At 40.4% G+C, this 26,395-nt stretch overlaps 1 protein-coding gene across 1 annotated transcript in view; it reads left to right on the forward strand.

Annotated features, from left to right (window-relative positions):
- The window catches only part of b3gnt2b (UDP-GlcNAc:betaGal beta-1,3-N-acetylglucosaminyltransferase 2b), a 30,909-nt gene extending 9,677 nt beyond the window's left edge, over nt 1–21,232 (forward strand). The window contains exons 2-3 of the mRNA XM_084374881.1: nt 7,419–7,580; nt 15,825–21,232. Of these exons, the coding sequence (XP_084231007.1) occupies nt 15,861–17,054 (1,194 nt within the window). The 5' untranslated portion in view covers nt 7,419–7,580; nt 15,825–15,860 and the 3' untranslated portion in view covers nt 17,055–21,232. The remainder of the gene's footprint in view (nt 1–7,418; nt 7,581–15,824) is intronic.
- The last annotated feature ends 5,163 nt before the right edge of the window (nt 21,233–26,395 follow it).

Here is a 26,395-nt window from a genome sequence, read left to right on the forward strand (position 1 = left end):
GAGATGTCCAAATGTTCCATCCCTTCAACAGCTTAATGAGACTGTTGCCTCCCTTAGTCCATTAGTGTGTCGCATTATTACTGTAAACATCAGCACTGAGTGTTATTTTCCTGACGCGCACTTCATAGACTGCCTCACATTATCTTATAAGCTGTCTGTTTGATATTTTCTTGCGGTTCTGTTTTGTTTTTTTCTCAAGATGTACTCAGTATTACCCAGAGACAGTACTTTTTGCTAGTCACTTTGCCTTCCTGTAATAACTGCTGTCATTAGTTGCCATTTTCCAAAGGCTGGCGACCGCTTCCACCACAGCTGCAGTGAGGCTTTCTGTCAGTCTGTCTTTAATGGACAAAATTAATGACTGCGGAAAATCAGCAAGAGTAAAGCCAGAAATCTCTATTTTTTTACTCTTAGATGTGTGCTTTATCATCCCAAACAGCACACAGAAAGGCTGCATAAACCTTTACATTACAATTTAAAGGTAACTTCCACAAAGTGACACTAAAATCCAGCCATCACAGTGGAGCAGAGATTTGTTTGTGGTGACCACAGCGTTGAAAAACAGGATTTCACAGAATAATCTGACAGTTTTCACTATTTTCAACAATGGCTGAGAAGTAGTTCCTGTTAATGCACCTCCTGATGATTAGTAGATTACTTTAAGCAGCTGTTTATGTCTCATATCATGTCTCATACAGGGTGGTTGTACATTATAAACTTACCATACCATAAATGGTAATCCTGACTATTTTTTGTATACTGCTCAAGTTATTAATCTTTGAAACTATTTTTACTATATAATCATGACATGATACAGCACATGATTATTTCTGCAGCCGGAGATATCTACACACTGTCTTTGCTCATCAGGTCACACTGTGAGTCATGTGACAGAAATACACTTGGCATGTTTGTGTAATGCATTAGCTGAGCATTGACATGAACAGACACACACACGTGTATGTACACACAGCTTTACGTTTAGATTACGTTGAGTGTGAGTGAACGAGTCGCGCCAGAGGGAGAGCTGACCTTTAGCTTGCAGAGTCAGAGTGACAAGTATTTGTTGATAATTAGAAATTCCTTTCTATTTTAAAGCGTGTGTGCGAGTGTGTCGTAGGATGGAAGGTTTTCCTTTTTTGCACCACCATTTTGTAATTTTCCCTTTAAAGACCTGTGTTTATTTAGAAGATTGAGTGATACTGAGTGAGAAGTGACCCAGGTGCAAACTCTGGTGTTATGTTCAGGAATCTCTCACGTGCCGAAAACTGAGCCAGACACAATCAGCTGTAGGCACACTGAGTCATCGCTAACCAGACCTCCACAATCAACCAATGCCCTGTCAAAGCAACTGGATATTTTGGTTTCAAAGAGATCCAGAAAAAAGAGACAATTATGTTAATTTTTTAAAAACTCATCGAACAGATTATGCCCTTGTTAAAAGATGCCGTGGATCCTCATGCATTAAATGTTCACACAGACCCTCTTGTGATTTTATCTTGTAGTTTGCTGACTAATAATTAGCACTTAAAACGACAGACAGTTTCAGAAGCTAAAGATATCATCAGTCAAGCCCACGTGTCTGTTATAGCTGATGTGCGACCTTTAGCCCTTTGTGAATACTTGTGTTGACTGTCGATATTTAGTGGGCAGACTCCAGCTCTCTCCACTCCAGCCCTCAGGCTATTTATGGCGCTCTCTCTTTGCACCATGTCGCTATTAGGCCCACATTCCCTCATGCCGTAACATCCTCTTATATTCTTCCGACCCGGGCCAAGTGGTGCTCAAAAATATCTCTTTGGTTGTAATCTAGACAGGCGTAGGTTGGAGGGCTATCTGCAACACATTACAACACAAGGAAAGGGAAAGATAAATTGTGATATGACATGAGTGTTGTCTTTTCCTGGTTTTAATGGCTGCAGTACAGTAAAGTGATGTCAGTTTCTGAACTTACCAGACTGCTCTACTTGTTCTAATACTTTATCCACGTAGTCATTATCTGGACGTGACAGACTGTTGGTTATCAGATGTGTTCATACTTTTTGAAAGTGCCAATAGTCACCCCTACAATATTGATGCAATATTGACAGTGAGATATTTGTTTAAGAAAAATGTCATTATATTTGTTTTTGTTGCCCAGTGCTAGCATTAATGAAGTGCTTTTGAAGATATTTTGTTTATTGTTTGAGGTTGTTTTAAGGCCATATTTCCAGCCCTAACTCAAAGTCCTTCACATAATCCATTCAAGACCTGAAATTAGACATATAGCAATTAAAGCAACATTAGGTAGAATTTAATTGTCTGTACATACATGCTGACTACAAACAAAACTCTGCAAATCAAAACAATGTTATGTCTTGAACTAAACATTCATGCTCAGGAATGTTTGCTATGTGGCAGTCAGAGTCAGTACAAGCGTTGCACACAACAGTCACAGCACGCCAAGCTAACCTGAACCAGAGACAATTACACCTGGCTGGAACATGCTACCAGATAAACCTCTGCTGAAATGGTCTGACTGGGCTTTTGATCAGAACTAACAAGTTGACATCTTTACTAACAGCCAGACATAAGTGCAACAACACGAGACGTACGGTATAACTTAGCAAGTTCTCCTCTTAGTTTCCTCCGCCAGCGCCCTCTTCAATCTTTTCACCTCTGTCATGAAGAGTATAGAGGCTGCTGAGCCTAGTTACATTCCCCAGCTCCGGTTCTGGTGCCCACTTTAGCCTCAGGCGTGAAAACCACCTTTAAGCGGTCAAAAGCTCCTGTGATAGTGGTGTAAACTCCAACACTCCCCGGGCAGGGTTAGCTGACAGTGCTAACATGTAGCTTTCAGGAAACTCTGTACATCAGCGTGTCGAGGCAGAGCAGAGGGAAACCCAGAGGACATTTTCTCCATAAAATATGATCCAGTTTCACTAAAATCAGCGATAGTTGATGCTGTTTGTGTTGCACTGCTATAAATCGTTATGCACTGTGATCCTACCTCCTCACTGAAGTTATATAGTGCAGAAACTAGGAAAACAATGTTGCTTTAAAAAGTTAAAACAGATAGAAATGACTTCTAGATGCAACATAGTCAACAGAAACAGAACGTGAGACACATTAGGCTGACATGCTGAAACTGTCATTGATGAAAGATATTTATAATGATTCTTCCTTTAGACCATTTGTAGGACATTCATGCTGACAGTATTTCGAGCAGATGCATTTTTAGCATGGCTGAGAGCGTCACATCTAATTCCCCTGAGGAATTTAAGAAGTAGAACATGAGAGAACCATTTTGTGCCCGATAGCTGGCAGGGAACTGGAACCTGTTAAACTCGGAGCCAGATCTTAAAACCCAACCCTAGTTAAGACTTTATGTCTTGTGGAAGCGCCCACAGATAAATGTTATGTGTTCAGCACACAACTGAAACGGCTCCTGCACTTGTGCTTCTCTGATCAGTCAGACTTCTGTCAGTGTTGAGACCTGATGTGCCCTCATTGGTAGACACACTCCCCTTATCTGCTATCACACTCTCACAGCACTCAGGAATATGAGTCTGTATCGGCTTCACTTGCTCTTTTCTGGTGACCTCTTTCACACTCGTAACTTTAGGACTTTAGGGAGGATTAATGCTGCACCGAGTGTGTGTTTACTCAAGAGCTCACCGCAAACTCCACACACTCCGCTCTCAAATATTAACAGGTTAGTGAGGATGATACACCTCCATACCTTTTTGAGCCTCTTTCCACAGAAAAGCACGTTTGTACTGATCAGTTCAGCTCCACTAGTTTCATGCTCAGCTGCAAACAGAAACGGCAGTTAGCGTGACTATGAACCTGAATATTATTTCCAGTTAAGAGTTGCTGTGTTTGTCTACCTGCAGCTTTTATGCAGATCAGTTATGCTAAAGGCCCCGTGGCAGTGAAACAAGCCAGAAATTATTAGAGATGTCAGGAAACCTCACACGCCTTGAACATATCTTTTTAATTCTTTGTGGCAGGTTGTGATGTGTGAGTTTGAGTGAATCAATTTGGGATCTCAGGGTTCCCAGAGAGTTGGATTGCGCAGGGCAAGCTGCATGAAGACATTTTATGTTTTGTTTTTGTTTTTTTATTCAGTCTCTAACACTAACATTAAGAGGTATAAGAAAGTGTAGGAAGACGCCTGTGACGTAAGTACATATAAGTAAGGAATTAACGACGGAGAGTCTCTGAGCAAGTCAAACAGTCTGTTGAGTCTGAGGAGTACTCTCCCTCTGTAAAGAAAGAAGCACAAACAGTGAAAAGAGTACGCAGGTCATATTTACATTAGGGTCACTGATAGTGTTTTGAAGCTATAGACACATTCCTTTTGTTGATTAACTCTTCTGCTCATATTGAACATTTTTGTGTGTTGGATAATCTCTCAGTGGGTTTTTCAGGCAGTTTGTACATTAACAGTGAAAGGTGATCTGTCCTCATTACCTGCTGACCTCTAATATCTCACCAGCCAAACTAGTTCTTTAATGATTAACACAATCCAGGCCGGTGTATAAAGGGAGCTTTCTACACCAAGCTAAAGATTATAGTTGGGTTTTTGTTTTTTTATTCATCAATGTGTTGCCAGTGTTTTATCAGATTGTAGCATTTTTTTCAGATGCAGGTTGTTTCACAATCCTCTTGGTGTCATTAATCATGACTGTTTTACATTCTGTTGGCAGCACTCAGCAGCGTTGCAAACATACAGAGGGATATCGATACTTTGTTTGCAATCAGGCTTAAATACATGCTTTACACAGGAGTGTACCAACATGGTGTGTACCTGACTAATGTTTTTTTTTTTTTCCTTCTGTATTTGGCCTCTACGCTGTTCACACTTTTAGTAGGCAGTTTAGAAAAACATTTGGCCCTTTCAAATTAAAACACGCTTTCCAAGTCCTTTACCTGAGGAGAGACACAGAAGAGCCCCCTGTGTAGCAGTGTGACGACGTGGAAATGTCTCTTCTTTTTTTTCTTTCCCACACTTAAATGTTAGAAACTGAAAATTGTTTTTGCAGAAGACCAGTTGAATTTTAGACATGCAAACAACTCCAACATGGATATACACAATCTATATATATCTGAATACAATACAAGGTTTCTGCAGTGATACAAGGGAACTGAGTACATTTACTTTGGTTCTCTATTTTAGTACAATTTTGAGGAACTTGTACTTTTTAATTGTCTGCTACTTGTTCACTCAACTTGACTTTAGAAGCAAATATTGTACATTTTACTCCACTCAATGTATTTGAGAACTTTGTCATGTTTTAGTATACTTTGATTCTGATTCTCAAATACAAAGTGGCTTTTTAAAAAATCAAGGAATCAAGGATTACAGTAATCAGTCGATCCATAGTATACAGTATGTACATACATGTAAATATATCTAAGTACTTTTGATACTTTAATATATTCATTGCCAGGAAATTACATTTGATACCTCAGATAATTTAAGACTTTTATTCAAGTACTATTCAATAAGGCATTGGTGACCTTTACTTTTACCATAGTAATATTTTAACACAATATCTTTACTTTTAGTATTATATTACATTATATTACTTTTTGGTTCTTTTGACAACACTGCGTTTAAACAGGATCTTGCACACTTCCCGGTAATAGGGGCGGTCTTCGGGGTATGATTCACAGAAAATGGCAGACAACCGCGATGCCAGAACAAATGTTGAGATCTCTCAGCTCTCTAATGGATCTGAAGCACAGCAGACGTGCATGCAGCAGCATGTCTACATGAGTAAGAGAAGCTCGAGCTCAAAAAACTCTAAGCCTGGGGAGGGAAAATGACATGGGCCAGTACAAATCTATGTAAACTAATGACAATCCCTGAAAACAACAGTTAGAGCAGACTCTGGGATCTGTGGTGAGAAGGACATAGTGTGCGACTCTGTCTGGGTCTACAGGTAAACAGAGCAGCTCCTCGTGTTTTTCCACCTCTGCCTGTCAGCTGTCAGTCAGGACATTTCCATGCATATCAGTAACCAGGCTCCTGTCTGGTTTCTGCAGTAATCTGATTTCTTTGATATAATGTAAATAAGAAACCTGTTTTTCATCAATAGTGATAACCAGGCTGAAATGTAGAGGAATGTGATGTTTAAGTCATGTAAAGGCTCAAATTCAGATTATTAAAATGAAACTGACACTGAGCTTTGTGTTGTAACTCTATCATCAGACTGAGCCTATCCAGACATGCCACATAAACTATCCACAGCATGCGTTCCTCACACTTTAAGAAGCTGATGGTTTTGTGTTGTTTATGCCTCGTGCCGGTGATAGCCGTGGCTGGAGGCTTAATGTTTTCGGGTCGTCTGTCCATAAGTCCGTCTTGTTAATGTAATATCTCGGGGAAAACCTTGAGAAAATTTCTTAAAATTTGGCACAAATGTTTACTTGGACTGAAGGATGAACTGATGATAATTTGGTGGTCAGAGGTCAATGACTCTGTGACCTCACAAACACATTTTTGGCCATAATTCAGTGTCTAATAGGATAAAATGATAAAGTGATGACATTTTATATCCAAAAGGTCAATAGTCAACTTCATTGTGGCATTATCATCTTCTGCAGAAACACATTCCTTATTATATCACTTATTTCATCCAAGTGAGACTGTAATGTATATCTGCAGGCTGCATTACAGTCAGTGTCTCTTGCTTTTGCAGCTTCTTGTTCAGTCACACGTCTTCATTTTTAGGCTGCAACTAACTAACAGTTATTTTGATTTTTTGATTACTCTATTGATTATTTTCTTGATTAAGTGGAAAATCACTGTCTGAAAACTTCTCACAATAGTGGAAAAATACCCTATTGTAGTTTGATGTCTTCAAATGTCTTGTTTTGTCCGAGAACAATTCAAAATACTCGGTTTACTATCGTGTATGACAAAAGAAAGCATGAAATCCTCACATTTGAGAAGCTGGAACCATCAAAGGAGTTTTTTCTTCAAAAATGAATAAAACAGTTGTTCAGCTATCAAAATCGGTGCAGATAAATGTTATGTCTACAAATGAAGCATTGCAGCTCTACTGTATGTACGGTACATGTTAAGTGCTGCACAGCTATGTCTCTCTAACAGACTTGCAGCTCAGCTGTTTCAGTGAACTGACAGCCACATTGCCAGATCATATCTGGTAACATCGATCAATGACCTGAAAATAGAGACGATCACCTACAAACACAAAATTAGTTGTTCACTTGCATTTCTTTTTTGTTCTACAGAGAGGACATTTCTCTCCTTTGTTCACATTTGTTAGCTTTGTTAGCACATAGAAGCTAAGTGTTTACCAACAGGAACTGTTTTTGGAGTCCCTGTGATATTTGTCAAGTCATTCTCTTCAGGTAAAACAGTTCCTCACAGCTGCTGACATGCTGTTCTCTTCCTATATTTGCAGGGTCAACCCTCACACGCTACCCTCCCTCTCACTTTCTTCCCTTCTGGATCCTTTCTCCCCATTGGCTGCTGTTCCCCAGAAGGCGGAGCTAAGTATGGGGTAAGAGAGCTGAGAGGAGACATCAAGACGACACGAGCTAAGGAGGCCCTCTGACCTGCACAGGTAAGATCGTACAATGTGTACTCACATCTTACATGCAGCATATGATGAGGTGACACATAGAGGTCATGTTACATTTGTCGTAGGTCATATTCACCTTTTAGTCTGCAGAGTTTTTTAGAATTATTGTCTTTAAAAGTGTTGAATTTTTACTGACTTTCATTGTGTGTTCAAGAAAATGTCTAAGTCTCACTATATTTCCGCTTGTATGAACACACACCTGACTCCACAATGAGGTATTCAAATTTATCCACACACTGAAACCCATTTAGATCAGATCTACTCACTGACACACACACACACTCACATACACACAACCTTGTAATACCTGCTATTACCATTGTTATCTGTTGTCTGAAACCCATCCCCCCACACAGGTGAGACTCCTCACCTCACTGAACCTTTTATCAGATTGAAACCACAGTGGTCAAACACAGCCTGGCATTGTCCAGTAGATTACTGCAAGATGTAATCTGTTTGCCACAGAGCTGCTTTCTGTGCAGATCAATGAGACTGAAAACGGCATCAAAGTCCATCTGGCACGCTATTGTTGCCAGGATCTAACCTGCACTGTCCTTCACTTGTAAAAACATATTTCGTCATGCTTAAAGAGCCCAACAGGTAGCTACAACTACTGCTGGGTAAAAAGGATTATTAACTCTTTTGTTAGATCTATCGGTTTATTGTTTTTATAACAATACAAGCATCTCAGTTTGAATTAGAGGCTGTTTTTAGCAAAATGTTTGGGACTAACGCTCATGGTGCAAAAGACAGAACCTTAACAAAAACGAGGAGAATATAGAAACGTACTTCCTTTTACCCAAATAGACGCTTTTTTTATACCCACAACATCCTGTTTTCATGATGACATTTTCACTGTATGAGGAAATGCACACATGGCGTCAGAGAGTCTGAAAAGTATGAACTGTACGAGTCTCATGGTCTGTTGGCAGAAATCTCCAATCACGTTGACTCATGATGATAAGCGAAAATTGGTTTAATTAACTCCTCAGTGATCAGTCTCCTTGGCTTGTCTGAGAACATTTTATAATTTTGTATCTAGTTATCATTACAGATTGTCCATATTTTAAGGAGTCTGTTCACACTTAGAGGGGCAATATATAAGAATTTAAGTTGAAAACATTCAGAAATTAACTTAAAATTATGAACAGAATGTGAATAAACAGCAGTTTTGACAAAATGATGTATGTATTGTAGAGACATACACTGAAGTTAGCATGCTAACCAGATAGCCCTAGCCCATCCCTGTCCAAAGCTCCAGTACCAGCAGTGTAAACACTAACACACCCCAGCAGCTCCCAGTTTGAACCGCTAGCTGCATGGCTAACTGAGCTAATTAGATAAGGCAGCTTCTGTTAGCAGCAGTTAGCGGTTACCCTTATGATATGCTGCCACCTGTCTGTTTTGAGTATGAAATTAACAGGTGCCTAACAATAGCCTGTAGTTTCTATCAGAATACATACACAAGGTTTCTATATTTGTAACCACGTCTTTGCTGAACCACAATACCAGCAGGAAGTTTCACGTTTTTAGTGTAAAAACAGTCATCGCTCGCTGTGCATCCTAACCCGTCCTCTCACACATATTCCTTTTCTTCTCCTCCTTGTTTGTTTTTTTTGCTCGAAATCAGCACGACGCACAAACAACGTGGACTGCTTGAGCCACTTCCTTCCTGTATCAGTCATGTAGGTTGAAAACCTCAACTGCAATGCTCAAGGTTGCAAGTAACAAGTTGTGTAATGTGACCAAGGTATGAGAAAAATCCTGGCCCCCTGGACAAATGTACTTGTGTACCCCTGATCTACATGGTCAACATCAGCTGTAGCTGTTGTTTAACAAAAAAAAGGGTGCATAAATTCACTTAAGTTTGAACTTGTGTTATTTGTAGGCATTGTTTAAAATACTGTGAGGAAGTTCATGTCTCCCTGACAGAAGAGACCTTTTATGTCCGATCATTAAAGTGCAGCACAAGAACCTGTGAGGAGGCTGCTGATTTATAATTGAATTAAAATGAAGTTAAACTAAATCACCTTTAATGGAGGATGTTGCTTATGATTGAATTGTTTACAACATTAGTTTTTAATACGATTTAATCACTGAGCTGTGAGCCGTGTGGATTTAAAGTGAAAGAAACTATTGACTGTACAACAAGAGACATGTGGTTATAGGCGGATGCAGTGCAGCCATAACTCTAGTCACTGTTTTGATCACTTGCAACTTCACTTGACCAAAATAAAGGACTTGAGACCCGACTTGGATTTGGAAGTTGAAGACTTGTGACTTGAGACATGATGACTTGAACTACTTGTCTGCATTCATTTTATGTTTTCTTCTAGTATGGCTGTCAATATTTCAGTGTTTAAAATTGATGCAGGGGATATTTTTGGAATTGAGAGAAAATTAAGAAATAGATATGCTTTATAAAGTTATTTATGTCTTCTTTGATGGCATTTATTCCACTGAAATGACCTTGTTCAGTGACCTGAAACATCATTTACATGTGTACAAAAGGCCAACTGAAACATACAAAACAGGCTTCCTGTACATGCGTACGGGGGCCACAGTATTTGCAAGGTGTACTGGTGCTCCTAATTATAGTGTTTAGACGCACTGCTTCCAAAAATGGTTGCAAAATGCAACTAAATGGTTGCAGTCAGGAGCCCTGACTATAACCTTGTGTTTCTTTCTTTATAAAGACCAGCTGCTGCAGGTAAGACTGCAGTAACTTGGGTTGGAGTAAGTTACTCGACCTGGGACTTTACTTGCCTTAACTAAGGATTTTACTTACCAAGAAAAAAATGATTCTCTCCATAACCCACAACCAAGGTCATCACGTACAGTAAAAGTAACACCCACGTCCTTACAGCAAACATATACAGCATTTGCTTGTTGCCATAAGCCCAAATAACATCATCATCAGAGTAGGCACAGTCACATTAAGATATGTGGAAGATTTAAGTCTCACTACGATAAGACATTTAAACAGATATCTTTATACCATGGCCACAGGAAATGGTTGTTTCTGATTAGACTGCAAGATAAACAGTTAAATCAACGTTCTGAGTTATCATGCATTACTATGTACATATCAAACAATTATTCTCCACAATAAGTCAGCCAAAGATGTTCCTCTGAGCAGATGAACTACTCTCTCCCTCTTCTATTGTTTTGCAGTTTACGAGCGTGTTTACTACTCTTAAGTAAAAACATGCTGTGCTCTCTGTGTGACCACGTGCGTGCCGCATCTTCATCTATTTTTATGTACTGTATATTTGTAACATCTTGAAAGGAGTGCGAATCACAGCAGCAACAAAACTGAAAGATGTAGTTTGCATTTGAATATAGAGGTGGGGGGGGAAACCCTACAGGCGTGCTCAGGTACTTGTGTACTTAGCTTGGCATTGCTGATGGTTGATTAGACGCCCGGAAGCTGTGGTCCGTAGTCAACATGTTGTTTAGCTTCCTTCTTTAGATTCCTCCCCTTCCCCCACCCACTCATTTCCCAGAAGTCTCCTTGTTTGTATGGAAATGGCAGAGGACAGGAAAGCATAATTATCCATGAGAAAAAGAGAGAGAAAGGAGGGGCTCCGAAGAGAAAAAAACTATGTCTGTGCTTGTCCTTGTTAGTAATATAACACTTATATTCCTTCAGGATTATGTTACATGATCCTGTGGGGATGTGGCCCGCCTTTCTCTCCGTTTTCGCGTGAGCAAAATGTAAAAAGAAAGGTTGGAGGTGGAAAGAGAGCAAGCACAGAAGAAGACTGGCAGAGGGGGTAAGGAAAAAGGTGGGGTAAACAAGGGATAGAGGGCAGGAAAGGAGAGCAAACAGGGGCGCAGCAGTGCAGAGTTGTTGCTAGGAGGCCGAGAGAGCAACATGATACAGAGGCAGGAAGGATACAGGCAGCGGTGGAGAGGAAGACAAACCCACTGAAGCATGAGTCGGTTATCCATTTTAACTTGTCAGGCAGAGAGGGCTCACCTTTTTAAGTGTTCAAGTTTAGACTCCGAATCGGCTTTACTGGCCAAGAAGGAATGAACCCGACTCCAGTTTACGTTCCTGTGTGAGCTGCATGGAAATAGACATGCATCTGGAACTAAGACAACAACTGAACAATTATATTAAAGGTAAAGGTTCAATAATGGTGGTGCAGGAGCACCGGTGTCATCCCCGGAGACATCTTGGATCCAAGCAAGCAAATGTAATCATAATTATATATATTATATTATATATATTAATTATATCACTTACATAGAAGTATCAGAGAGCAAAAACTTTAAACACACAGTATTAAACAAACAACAGACGAAGTTTGATGATGTGGTAAAAGTGGTGTTGGAACTTGTCTTCATTGGTAAACAACCACCATTTCTGATGAAACCGGTCTATGAATCCGGTAGAAATGTTTACGGATGAGGTAACATTTAAAGTGGTATGTTGCTCGGTCACATTCGCTGCCTTTCCTGCTCACTCTCTGACAAGTTATGTGATCGCAGCAGAAGTCTTAACATTATGTAAAAACTAAATTATTGAACTTTCTGATTGACTTTTCAATCCCTGGATGTGAAGTCGTTCTCTTTATTCATGTGTTTGCTCCACGACATCTACAGTTGTATCACGTTTTGTTGCATTTCTCCTCCTTAACGTCTGTTCTTCTTTCTGTTTCTTTTCTGTTTGCGTCATGATATAAATCATAATCAGAGATTTCCAATACTGGAAGGACAGGTTGATCCGCCTCCACAACTCCACTCCACATTTGCAGATTCTTCATTTAGTTTATTCACAGATAATAAATTGGCCAGAGGTATTATGTTTTCGGGTTGTCGTCCGTCTGTGAATGTGATATCTCAAGAATAAAAATGATGAAGTTTTATTCTTGAGATTTTATATCCAAAAGGTCAGAGGTTAAATGCACTGTCACATAATAATATCCTGTTAAAAATGTTCTGCCCATTATTCAACGCCATAGCTCTGGAACAGCAGCTTGACTGGTGCGTCTTAAATCTGAGGATTTGCTGCTTTTTGTTATATATGATGATGAATGAAATATTTTTGGGTTTTGAGTTGTTAATTGAATAAAATAAGCAATTTTAGTTAAGTTGTGATGGACATTTTCCACATATTTTGTTTATGCATTACGACTAAACAATTTAGTACCTGCAAAACTAATGACGTTGCTATCAGCCTCAGCCTTAGTGCTAATTAGCTCATGTGAGCATGGCAACATTTGCCAAAAAAATGCTAGCCTGTGATGGTTAATAAGCTTTTAAAGCATTTAAAGCTGCTATAAGCTGTTATAATTGTGAGCATGTTAACATCCTGTATTACTGAGCTGCTGGCATGTCTGTAGTCTCTTTTCTTTTTCTTTTTCCTAACGAGGATTTGACTGAAAGACTCTAGTAAAAGTATAAAAACACGCACTGTCCCCAAATGACCATAATATCTCCCAGATGCTGAGACTTTTGGCTTTCAGAGCTCACCCTCTGGCCCGTTGGCTCAGTTTCAGAGCAAAAGCTGCATGCTTACTTCCATTTATGTTATCATCCATTCATCGGGTTTGCTTTATTCGTTTCAAAGGAGGCGTCCTGGTAGCCTCAGGGTTTAAGACAATGACCACGTAGTCGCCAGTTGGCTGTGGATCGTTATTTATGTCATCCCTCCTCTCTCTCTCTCCTGTTTCCCGTTGCATATATACTGCCTGCCATCTAAATAAAGGAAAAACATGTTTTTTCGGATCAAAGTACAACAAGGATTTCAATCAACAGCTCATCAGTGACTTAATTAAAACCGTAGCGTGGTTCGAGCAGAGTGGATGTGGATGTGGCTGCCTCGCCTCGCTTGGCAAGCACAAAAAGGAGGAAATAACAGGGATTGAGAGGCCCAGAAAGTGAGTGGAAGACATTTTCAACGCAGACATTTTTAGTAAGAAGAAAAAGAAAGTGAGACATGGCGAAGAGGATGTTATCAGCAAGGATGTGTGAGACTGCCAAAGCAGAAACCTGAGGCACACTCAAACTTCCTGAAAGGCTGTATTGTCTGTTCGAACCCTCTACTCCCATGCTGTCCTCATTTCTTTCCCTTTTTTCTGTGTTTAATTGACGCCAGCTAAACAGAACCAAATCCAAAGTGACCATCAGTAATCTAATAACTTGTCCTCTGACATTATAATGCTTCAATTATACCATATCATCAGCAAACAAAAGACATGTAGCAGTTTGCTGCAGTTAAAGCGCAAATGACTAATCTAATGATTCAAGGATTAACGAAGCACGCTAGCTTAGTTTATTAAAGGATCATCTCACAGCCTGACCCTATGTGAACCGTTTTATGGTGGATAATTGTGTAATAGTTTTATTGTATTTAGTTTGGACTGCAGCCTGAACTACCAGTTTACGTGTGCATGCAGCTTATTGATTGTGATGGCTGCCAGAACACACACGCACACATGCGCACACACACACACCCTGCTGGGTAACCTGGATAACATCTGTTGGTTGTTGATTTGAGTTTTCAAAATGATTATCCGTCTTGTGTGATGAGTGATTAAAAGGGATAGCAGGGCGGCAGATAGAAAATAATTTGTGATGTTGATTAGTGATTAACAGGTTTATGCCTTCTTGCTAAGCACCACCTGTCTGAAGTGTATTTTACAGACGATAGCTGTAGTTATGAGCAATATCTGAGGGCTAACTATTGATCTCACTTCCTGGGATGCAGTTTGTTAGCTGACACTGACCTCTGATCTCACAGCAAATAGAAATACAGCAATCGCAAAGTCATAACAACTGAGTCCTGTGTGAGGATGCTAATTTTAAGCATTTATTTTTAATTGACAGTCGGATTATCGGTTCATCATTAAGAACGTATGAAATATGTTTGATGTTTTTCCATTAGTTGACTGTTTTGACCACTGTCTTCAGAGTAGGCTACATTAGGAGTTAGAAGAACAGATAAACACCAAGTTACTTATGGGAGCACTATGTGATTTTGGAGAAGACATTCAACTGAGAACTAATATTTACAATATTAATGAGGCGATAAACAAACTCAAAAATATTTATTTTTTCCGTAAGTGAATAAACAAGCTGTTCTCAGAGGAAATAAAGTCCCCAGAACACTGTCTGAAGCTAGAAAGTTGGCAGGGTCCGCCAAATATAAACAAGTAAAACAGTATAAAATTGTGTTTATTCTCTCGTGGATGTTTCATAACATGCTAATCTTAACAGTAGCTCTGGTTTTTAAAAATGGCCATCAAAGGTGGTTTTATTTGGTCCTCCTTGGTCATGATAACCCTGCCCTCAGCCCCTGGCTTAAGTAGATATTTGTTTCTGTAATTTGTAAATTAAAGAATTGGTATGAAAACATTTTATTTTGATATATTTGATAAGCAATGTTTCGTCCTGAACATTTGATCCATGAGGCGTCTGAGGCACAAGCTGCTGCTTTGTGTGTTGGTGTAATAAGGACAGAAATGTGATTTAGATTTCTAGATATTTCATTTCTTTTGAAGTTTCCTCCAGCAGCTGTAAATAAAATACTAAAATAAGGACAACTTCATGTGACTTTGTGTCCCAGTCGTCTTGTGGTTGATATTTATCGCTCATCTCTTCATTTTCACCACTTTCTTCTTTTAAAGAGAGCGATGTGGTAGAACTAGACAACCTCACCATTGTGCCGCCAGTAACTGACCATAAAAACAGAGATTGCGATCTTGTTTTTCTCTGAAATGGAAAGCACATGAACATTAGCATGAAAAATCAATCGATTTTTCCATCAGGGCTGCTTATCGAGACTGACCAAGCTTTTAAAAGGCACCGTTGCATTGAAGATGTATTGCAAACATGTTTACTACAGTAGTGAATCCATAAATGAGACTGACTGATTGGATTGCCTTATTTGTTATTATATTTATTTGTAGACCAATTTGGTTCAAAGTTACAGAGGGATCAAAGTGACTATTTGTTAATGTTGGACTCGGATGCACATGAAACGATAGTTATTTATGTTAACTTATGAGTGGAAAATCCCAGCAACTCTCCTGACAGAACAGAGGACAGAAGCCCTGGTGGGAAGTCCCGTTGTCCCTTTACGAGCTAACCCAACATTAATGCCTTCTTTCAAATGAAAGTCCATCTTGTCCACCAGAAACTAGAAATTAGATATTGAATGCAACTAGTGAAAAAAGGTTTTAATTTCTCTCTAACATTCTCATTTCTTTTTCTTAGTTTCTGCTCCGGTGGTGACCGGTGCAGGACACTGTCATGGCGCTGCCGCGGCGGAGGCTGAAGCTTGTGGTGACGGTGATGATGGTCAACCTCTTCATCTTCATCATCATCTCCCGACAAAGCAGCCAAGACAAAAGTGGACGTCACAAGGTCCAGATCCCCTCCAAACCCTTTTGGTCCAAACTGGTTCCCAGCGCAGCTTACTGGAACCGTCAGCAGCAGATTCTGGACCTTCAGAACAACCCAATCCTGGCAGCTAACTACAGCTCCACGGACATGCCAGATTGGCTCAACGACACCATTTTGAACTCTGACCCCTGCCAGCCTAACAGCAGGGTAACAACTCAGGTGAAAGACTACAACTCCCTACCGCACCGCTTCAAGGACTTCCTGCTGTACATGCACTGCCGCTCCTACCCGATCATGGTGGACCAGCCTGACATCTGTAAGCAGCCGCCTTTTCTGCTCCTGGCTGTCAAATCCTTGGCGCCACACTTTGACCGCCGCCAGGCCATCCGTCAATCGTGGGGGCGGGCAGGAGTTATAGCCAATCAGACGGTGGTTACTATCTTCCTTCTTGGCAACGCCACAGCTGGGGACCACCACCCGGATCTGTCGGCGATGCTGCACTATGAAAGCGCCCGTCATAAAGACATCATCAAGTGGGATTACCGGGATTCATTCTTCAACTTGACTGTCAAGGAAGTTCTGTTCCTGGAATGGATCCAGACTCGTTGCCCGGGTGCTCGCTTCATCTTCAAAGGCGACGACGACGTCTTCGTCAACACCTACCGCATCCTGGACTTCCTCAAGGGCCTCTCGGAGCCCAAAGCCAGGGACCTGTTTGTAGGTGACGTGATCACCAACGCGGGGCCGCACCGAGACAAGAAGGTCAAATACTTCATCCCGGAGAGCATGTACATCGGGACGTACCCTCCGTACGCAGGAGGAGGAGGGTACCTTTACTCTGGCGACATCGCTGCTCGTTTACACAACGTGTCGCAGCATGTAACGCTCTACCCGATAGATGATGTGTACACAGGTATGTGTCTAAGGAAGCTAGGGCTGGCCCCCGAGAAGCACAAAGGCTTCAGGACCTTTAACATAGAGGAGAAGTACAGGTCAAACCCTTGCGCCTACAAAAGTTTAATGCTCGTTCACCCGAGGACCCCGCAGGAGATGATCCAGATCTGGGCCTGGCTCAGTAGTCCTACCCTGAACTGCCAGTGAGACTCTACAGCGGTCAGTTTGGGACTGACTGAAAATATCATGATGTTGTTCTCTAAAAGTCAAAAGTGACAAATATTTTATTTTGAACAGGGTTATGACATAAAAGTTGGCAGCTTTAAGTTAAGATATTATTGTCATGGTCAGTCGGAGCCTCAGCTTGGAGGAACCGATTCATTGTACCTCTAAAACTGAGGAAGGACGCTTTGTTCAAAATGGCCACCATAGTATTTTGACTTGATGTCAGACTTCCATTGACGAGCTAACCCTGCTTTACTGTCAGACGAGCTTCACCCAAAGTGACGTGTCTTTGTCTTTGCGTGCACATATTTATATCACGACTATTTATATGGCCTTTGTAATGCTTTAACACTGTGTGTCAGCTCTGTGATGGAGCGTCTCAATGCTGTATTATATAAATAAGGAGACTAAGAACTGGGATGTGTCCACTTGGGACTGTCTTTGTTGTGTCAAGGGAAATGTATCGGGTTATTGACACCGGTGAAAACATAACGTTTTCAGCACTCGTGAGTGTCTAAAATTTCAAAAGAAAGCAAAAGAGTGAAGCTCTTGAACTTCTCTTTGTAAGACCCAGTGGTTCCCACACGCAGCAGTTTATTGCTGCGAACTTTAAAAGTGCTTCCTGGTGAACACTTCCTAGTAATTGTTGCTGGAGGCTTAGTTTGTGCTGCTATTCCCAACCACACTCCCTGAAGTATTTACTTGTGACTTGCTCCAACTCAAACTTAATACAGTTTCCCCTTATAAAGACTTTGGGAAACTTGTGTTTGGTTCACCGTTTGCATTTGTTGATTTACATTAATTTATCATTTACATACAAACCATTTATGCAACCTTCAAAAGGAGCTTGTTTTACCTAAAATCCACAGGTTTTCACTCCTTTTCCTCTGTTTTACCATAATTTATGTGTCATTTCTTTAACTGGTAGATGTATCACGTTACGACACAGCTTCAAATCATTATACAGCGTTGAAATGGAGTGTTTGGTGGAGTGAATACACACTTTGCTTTCAGGCTTTGTACAGCTCAGCAGGTCTGGGCTTGGTTTTGACATGAACGGAGGAATCCAAATGCTGTCTAATTCTGCTTCAGGTTCTGAAAAAAAACTGCTCGTTATAAACTTTCAAGTGCATTTTCAGAGAGATGTTTTATCTCAAGCTGCCAGAGTAGAGCTTCTGTTTTAAATACTTGCTATAACTTGCCTCATGAGTGTGTGTGTGCAGCTGTTGTGTGGAAGTGTTGAATGCTGTTTAATGTCGCTTTACTGTGATATCAGTGGATCGGAGTCAAAAATGCTTTAAAACACAGGTGGAACATGGAACATCATGTCTAAGCTACCTAAGCTTTCGTTACTTGACACATTACTTGGCTCTGAAATCTTCACTGATCATCCTGAAGGCTTCATTTCAAAATGTTACATATCCATTTCTGGAGGAGATGAACCATAAAAGGGACAGTTCACCCTAAATACATATTTTTTCTTTCACTTGAACTGCTATTTATCCATCTGTATAGTTCAGGTGTGGGCTGCCGAGGTTTGGATTCATCATCTGTAGAGATGTCGGCCTTCTCTTTAATATAATGGACTTAGATGGCACTCAATAATACATAAATAAAACTCAACAGCAATGTCTCTTTCCAGAAATCACGACCGGGTTACTCAAGATAATCAACAGACCTTGTAGGGAGCAGTTTCACGTAGGAACTATTTTCTTTCCATGTCACCACGCAGAAGGAAGCATCTACTCATGGCAGAGAGGACAGCTAATGAAGCTAACTAAGCTAGCTAATGTTACAGCTCAACCTTGTAGGACAACATTAATATTTACAGCACGCACTGAAAAAAGCAAGCAAGTAGAAGCATGTTCAGTACAATTTAAGTTCGATAAAATGAGAATAATTCCCTCCTGCTCTGCTCACATCGAGGTCTGCGGATTGTCTTGTAGTAACCGGGTCGTTTTTAAATTAAGTTTAAGTTTTTAAATTTTACTCGTGAATCGTATCATGACACCCCAGCTTTTAACACCACAAGCTGAGGTTCCATGTAATTTTATTATATTCGAGGGAGGGCAGACATCACTACAGCTGATATCTCCAAATGTCAGCAATCCGCACCAAAACAGTCTAGATAAATAAACAGTATTTCAGATAGGAGGAAAGATAATTCGCAGCTCCGGCCACATTTTGTCAGTAAAATGGTGAATAACTCATTTTGAAATGAAGTTGTTATTATTTGAAGGTTACTGCTCAGCTCATGGCTTTAGCAAAAAACGCTGTGTCTTTTACTCCTGCACATATTTACTCTGCCTGTATGTTGCATAATGTCCATCTATATGTGAGACTCAGTCAGACACTTGAAACATGTTGAGAGTTTTTAGATGCACCTTTGTGATATTTCTCAGAGAGTTAAATGACTACAGAGGAGGAGACGCTCTTTGTGTCTGTCAACGGATACATAGAAAAGGTCAGAAGAGTGTGTTTTCGTGAATGTATCTCTGCCCAGGTTTAGGGTCAGTCTACGCCGATTTCATTTCATAGTTATCATAGATTCATTTCAAGAAGTCTTCAGTATTCACAGATTGTCACAGGACTCAGTTAAGTCGATACTGAACATAAGTTGACTCCAGTCAGCTGTTTAGACTGACCCTGAACCTGGTTGTTACACTCCTGATCTGAGAGAAGAGGGGCAATGTTCCTTTGCCTCTGTTAGAGCGCCCCCTGCTGGTCAGGATGGTGATCTTTCAGCTTGTAAGACTAAGAGCTTTAAACAGACACTGACAACTCCAAGACCCAAAAACTGTAGTCCAAGACCTCATTTATTTTTTTTAATATTTAACCATCCATTCATTATGTCGGTCTTTCACTCTACAGATACTCAAATCCTCACTTATGGCGACTTATCTCTCCGTTTTACTGCTTTTTTTTGTGGTTTCTTTTAGCCTACATTGGTGTCAGATAGTTTGGGGTTCGCCACACAAGAAAAACACTTAAGACAATCACAGCGAGGCTCTTAAAGGTTGAGTTTGTTCATTGTTATTTGGGATCACAGACTCACAGGATGCTATTTTAATTCCCCTCATGTGGTGGACTCCATCTATCTCCATGTAGGATTAAACAAACACTTTAAAAAAGAGACCAAATGCGAGCTGAGGACCAAGTAGAGGTTGTTTTATCTTGAAATATTTAAGTCCAAGTGTCGCCTTGTTTCTTTGGGTCATGTGTCCTCCTCATCCTCACCTGCTCACTCACCAATAACAGGTTACATTCTGTCCTCGCTGCACACAGTTTGTGGCTACTTGAAATGTTTACATGCTTTAAAAAGTCATGACTTATTTTTATAATTGTTACTTATGTTTGGTGACTGTCCGACGTTTCTGTCCTCTTGCCTTGTCCGTTTAAAATTTAACATTTTATCCGTCACTGCGCTTTATTTTGTAAAATTTATTTTGCATTTTTTTGTCACAGTTTTCCTTTGAAGGACGTTTTTTCTTTTAGACGCACAACCTAGCTGTGTGTTTTTCAGAGCTTCTGTAGATGCTGGTGTTGTTTTCAAGGCAGAACAGGAAGAAAGTTGGTATAGAAAGACATCATGTTACCATCTAAATGCAGTGAAATGTCCCAGTTGTTCCAGCTCCAGGATTGTGATACACAGGACAATGTAAAGGGCAATGATTACTCCCGTTTTTTCCCAGTTATCATGTGATCAATACTTATGTTTCTGGACAAATTCTTCTCTTGAAGTCACCCTACAAACAAACAGCTCAGTGTTGTTTCACTGCTGTCAGTCAGATTCAGAATCAAATATCTTTTATCACCTAGAGAGAAATATATCAAACAAATTATGTGAAAATGAATCCTCTTTTTTTTTTTTTCACTGTACGTTTCTGTGTTAACTTCCTGTTTCCTTGTATTTCAGAAACCATGTCATTAATGTGTTACACACACCTGCACTAGTCAGAGATTATTACCAAATGTATGCCTGATGTTTGTTTGTATCGTCTGTTCAAGATTATCCTTCAACCACGTTCAACCTGATCCCTTTTGTTTTTAATACCGAGAATGACTTGATTGTTTCAATAAAGTTATATTTTGCTGTTTTTGTATATCTGTTCTATGCATTACTATTGTAATACAAACAAATAAATTATGTGAAGTATCAAGTTCGTTTCCATCTACTTGCATCATGAATTAAATTCATGTTTTATTCATTTAATTTCTTTTTGTTTTGTTTTTTGTACTTTTTTATAATAATCATCCGAGGAATTGTCATTTCTGTTCTGAAACGCAGCTTTAAACCCCCCATTCACCTCTGATGTCCCATGTCTTTTCAAAATAAGAGTGTTTTTCACATTGTTTTGGGCTCAGTAGGATGAAGAAGACTATTGGTACAGTTCAGCCAGTGTCAGGTTAACATAAAACTTTTAAAAACACTACAAAAATCTGACCTTTATTCATATTTTCCATGTATCAAGTCATTTAGTAGCAACTAAACAAGTGATTTCCAACATTTCTGGCTTGTAAAATAAAGTAATGGCTACTTGTGACCACACATCGCAGCTGATAATGAAAAACTAGGACCTCACTCAGTAGAGCGCAGCGAGGCCCAACAGTCCACTTTTGTACTCACTCATAGATACCAGCCATCTTAAGATACGCCTGATTTCTTTTTTCATCAAGATCCATTATCAGATGTATTATTCCATGAGAGATCTCATGAAGTTAAAGACGGTGAGAAGATTTCTCAATCCGGATCCACACCAAAAGTTAATGGGGTCTGTTCTGGGCCGAGACCCATCCTCCATTTTCGTGTAATCCTGCTGACAAACCAACCAACAAACAAACAGACACAGGTGAAAACAAAACAGATTTTAAAACAATGAATTGAATATAAAGTCACATGTAAACTGAGCTCTGCAAAACTCTCATTCACATCGGCTTGTGCAGTGAAAGTATCTGAACAGCAGAGGGCAGCAGCTGCCTCTATAAACTGAATAAACAACACTGTCCCAACTCCATCCTACATACTGACTCTAAGGCAGGTTAGTAGTGTGCTTACGTTAGTCGGTAACCAAATAAACTGTAAACAAAGCAACGTGCATATAATTGTGTGTGTTGATGCACACTGTTTATGGTTTATGAATAAAAATTGCATGTTAAACACTTTATTTTGAAAATCTCAACAACTTTATTTTGAAAATCTCAATACTGACAACAACTGTTTCAGTTTTCCATACGATAATAAGTTAAAAACAATGATAACATGTCATTCATTCAGTCAGTTCATCTGTTACACTAGAAGATGATCACATTATTCTCTCCATCGGGAGTTGGAGTAGCTTTACTGAGATTCAGCGCCTTGCTCAACGTCCCTTCGGCAGGACAGATTTTGCAGTTCGAACTAGACTGCTGGCTAAATTGCAGCCCACCCTCTCATAAACAAGACCGTAGTCAAGCTTGAGGCTCTGTGAAACTACTTCAACATGATGCTTTCATGTTCACAGCGACAACAGTGATGCTTAGCAGGTTTTGTCAGCTATTTAATAATTTACATATGGTGTCTTTAAATAAATGCTAGTTACCTCACAAGCTACACCTGCAGGTGTAGCTTGTGAGGTAACTAGCATTTATTTTAAAGACACCATATGTAAATTAGACTGACACACACAGAGAAAATATATTTTTTTAGCGAGTACACGTGCGCAGATGACGTGTGACTGTATATGTTTGATCAGACACAAACAGGACGTCAGGAGTCGAGCGGCTTTTCTTTTTTTTTCTTTTTGTTGCCGGAGACAAACTCATTGCCCTCTCATCTCCAGAGTGTTCACACAGGAAAGATGGGACATTGTTGTCATGACGACCATATTCCTATGGCGATGGAGGTCGTCCTCCGGTACAGGTGTGGGAGTACAGACGGGTTCTCGACAGGGATATACAGTGTGTGTGTTTTCACAGCGTCCTGTTACGTTACTGAAAATGATCCAACGACCTTTTAAGGAGAAGACCATCTCGAAAGACGAATGTTTTTTGGGCTCCAGCTCGGTTTTAATAGATCTCGTTCTTCGCCAGCAGTGAAACAGAGTCTGGGTGAAAGTTTCTCAGCCAAGAGAAACAAAACCTCCGTACCTGTAAGACTCTGCGTCACACAGAAGAAAGATCACATCAAGCCTGTGTTTGTTTTAAAGTCAAATTGTTGTAGAAGTGTGTGGAGCTTTTTAACAATACGTCACAAACTCTGTTACATCAGAGCATATTTTACTGATTATTTCATGATGAGCCTCACGCAGGAGATCCAAGTGAGCCCTCTCTGCCTTGATCTGCTTCACTGTATTAAAACTTATGAGACGACTCAAAACCTGAGTCATCACAGCTGACAGTGACTCGAGTGGCATCACGGTGTCTTTGTGTATTTTTGTGCCTCCAACCTTCGAACTGTTTCCTTTTCCTTTTGGACTCCACTGTTGCATCCTGTTGGCAGACATGTATCTTCTCAGTATTTTCGAACTTCTGACACGTATGAACCGTCCCTCCGGCCCTCCTTGTGCCACATCCTGCCCTAACAAAGACACATATTTATTTTTACTTTACTTTATTTGCACACACATGAGGTCAGATGAAATCAGAGCATTAAAAAGCAATAACAGATGTGTCAGGAGAGGTCGAGAAGCCACTCAATTACGGACAAAAATCATTTTTTTAATGGCATCTTGTGGTGAAGTTGTAGATTGCAACCAACTGGACACTCCTCATCAGCAACCCTGAAACATGGCGGACGTTATCCCTCCGTAGATATAAAAGACATTCGAAGGTGACGAAAACACAATGATTCTTAGTGTCAGACTAAAGTGTGCCAGATGAAACAAGAAGATTCAGACAAACTTAAACAAAAAGCTGTGATGAGTGCCGCAGTTAAACAAATAAGTGCAGATTCAATTTCACTGCTCAATTTCAGACTCAAGTTTAAACCTGAGAGATTTTCTTTGGTCGGGAACAAAAAGCTCCATTCCTGTTACTTGTTAGAAACAGCAGGAGTATAAATGATGATCCAGACGCAGATGAATCCGCAGTAACACAAGAAAGCAGCAGAAAGTTGACTGATTCTCCGCCTCTGTTGCTTAAAGCACCTGAAGCTTCTGGATCAGAACAAAACTCCGCCCACCTGCTTCTCTCTGCAGGATCAAAAAAACAAACACCAGAATCATTTGTAGCTGCTCTCTGATCCCAGGTCTGATCCAGGTCTGATCCAGGTCTGGATGAGACGGCGACAGCTGAGTCATTCTGACCGCTGAGCTCTTTTCCACTTTCTGTTCCAGCACAACGATTTTCAGAACATTTAACTTGGAGCTTTTTACTGAAAGCTAGGAATCTGTTATTGAGCTCAGTCCAGTTAGTAAAGGCTCCTTTCTCTGCTCTCCTCCTCAGCGTGTTGTTTTTAACTCGATGCACACCAGTTTAAACTGTTCTCTTATACTCGACGTGCAATAATCACATCACATATTGAACATGTCTGTATAAACTGGGAAGATTGTTTTGGTATTCCTGAATATTCTTATATTCGGTGCTGGTTGTCGCTCACTATCTTGCAGTCAAAGTCCAGTAAAGTGTTATACTATCTTTGGCAAATAAACCTCACGCGAGTAGCTTTTCTTTCTCTGTGAACACAGCTAGCTTGGTAGCTTCCAGCTCGGTGGACTTGTTTAACTAGCTATGGTTGCCCATTTAGATTAGTGGAGTCAAGCACTGCCAAGATGGTGACGGCCTCAACCACCCACTGTGAGCTTCATTCTGGCTCTTCAGAAGCCTATTGGTGACGTTACCGTGGCTCTGTCCACTGTCTTTACAGTAAAAGGTTGTGGGGGAAAATGTGGGGACAAATTTGGGACTTTAAACCAGCTGACCACCTTTTGTGCAACAGTTACAGTACAAATATGGAAATAGAGCAAATATAAATAATCATAGGTACAAGTATAAAATTATTGATTCACTTCTTGTTCCATTATGAAAGAGAGAGACTAAATGAACAGCGTGTCAGAGAGATTATAACCTGATCAGGGACGAACATTTTTCTCACATCATTTTCATTTTAATGAGGCGAATAAATGAAGTAAAATATAAAATACTCAAAGGTGTACAAGTGTTTGTTCAGTCTGACAGGATCTGAAGGGACGACTATCTGAAAATCAGGGCTGCCAAAGGTGATGGTCAAGACCAAACGGAGGAGAACCGACCACATCCTGACTCACAAATGACATCATCAGCACACTGCCGGGAAGCCAGGATGATAAACTGGAGCTAAAGTTCTGGGAAATTGATGGGAGCAGCAATTTTCTCTCTCACACACACTCACACAAACACACACACACACACACTCTGATGAGCTGATCTGTACTTCATGGTCCCAGGAGGCCTCATTTGTCATCTAAATGAATGTAATCTCTCTGGGATGAAAGAAGCACCACCTATAGCTTGATGTCAACCATGAACACACACACACACACTCACACACACACATATGCAAACACAGCATACATTTTAAAGCTTGTGGAGGCTGAAGAAGCCTTCAGCAACAACTGCTGCCTGCAGATAAAAACTAAAGAGGACTGAGTGGGTCCTTCAGGCTCGATGGTTCTGTTTCCTGCTGCACCTCGTTGAAGGAAGTGGAGCCGTCATTAATCACACTTCAGACTCCTCCATCAGTCCAGCAGCACTCAGAGGAAACAAAAGGAGAAGAAAAGAACATTTTTCATGCCTGATTGCACTTTTATACGTTGTGAGATCAAAACGAGAGTGTGAAATTAAAGCGAATGCTCCCAAAGTTTTGGGCTTTTTACTCATGAAACTCCCTTTATATTAAAGAAGTGGGTCTCATTCCTGGATTCCTCCGGCCCATCACATTAAAATGTGTTTTTCTTTTTCCAAACTGGAACAAGCATGGAAGTGGAGGAAACAGTGGGTCACAGCGCCTGGTGAAGGACGTGACATGGAGGGAGTGAGTCACCGCTCCGATCCAAATCTCCTCGTTTCCAGCTAAACCGCCGAAATGCAGGAAATGTCTGTTTGTTGATGTTTAAATGCCACCAGGCGACAGGTGAGTGCTTCAGCCGACAGATACTGTGTTTGAGATTAGTATCAAATGCAGCAACTTGTCTTTCCACGATCACCTGTGAACCGCTTTCACACCAAAGATATAGTTCCTGGGAAAGTTTGTATTCTACGGTTGAGTTTATTTAGATATTCAAACCGTCTGGTTACGAGCAAACCAAACCTTGTAAACAGAAGTGACACAGACTCAAAATGAAAAGCTGTTTTGCTAGTTCAAATTG

This window comes from Pagrus pagrus (genome assembly GCF_965226575.1).
Source record: "Pagrus pagrus genome assembly, chromosome: 15".
Classification (NCBI taxonomy): Eukaryota; Metazoa; Chordata; class Actinopteri; order Spariformes; family Sparidae; genus Pagrus; species Pagrus pagrus.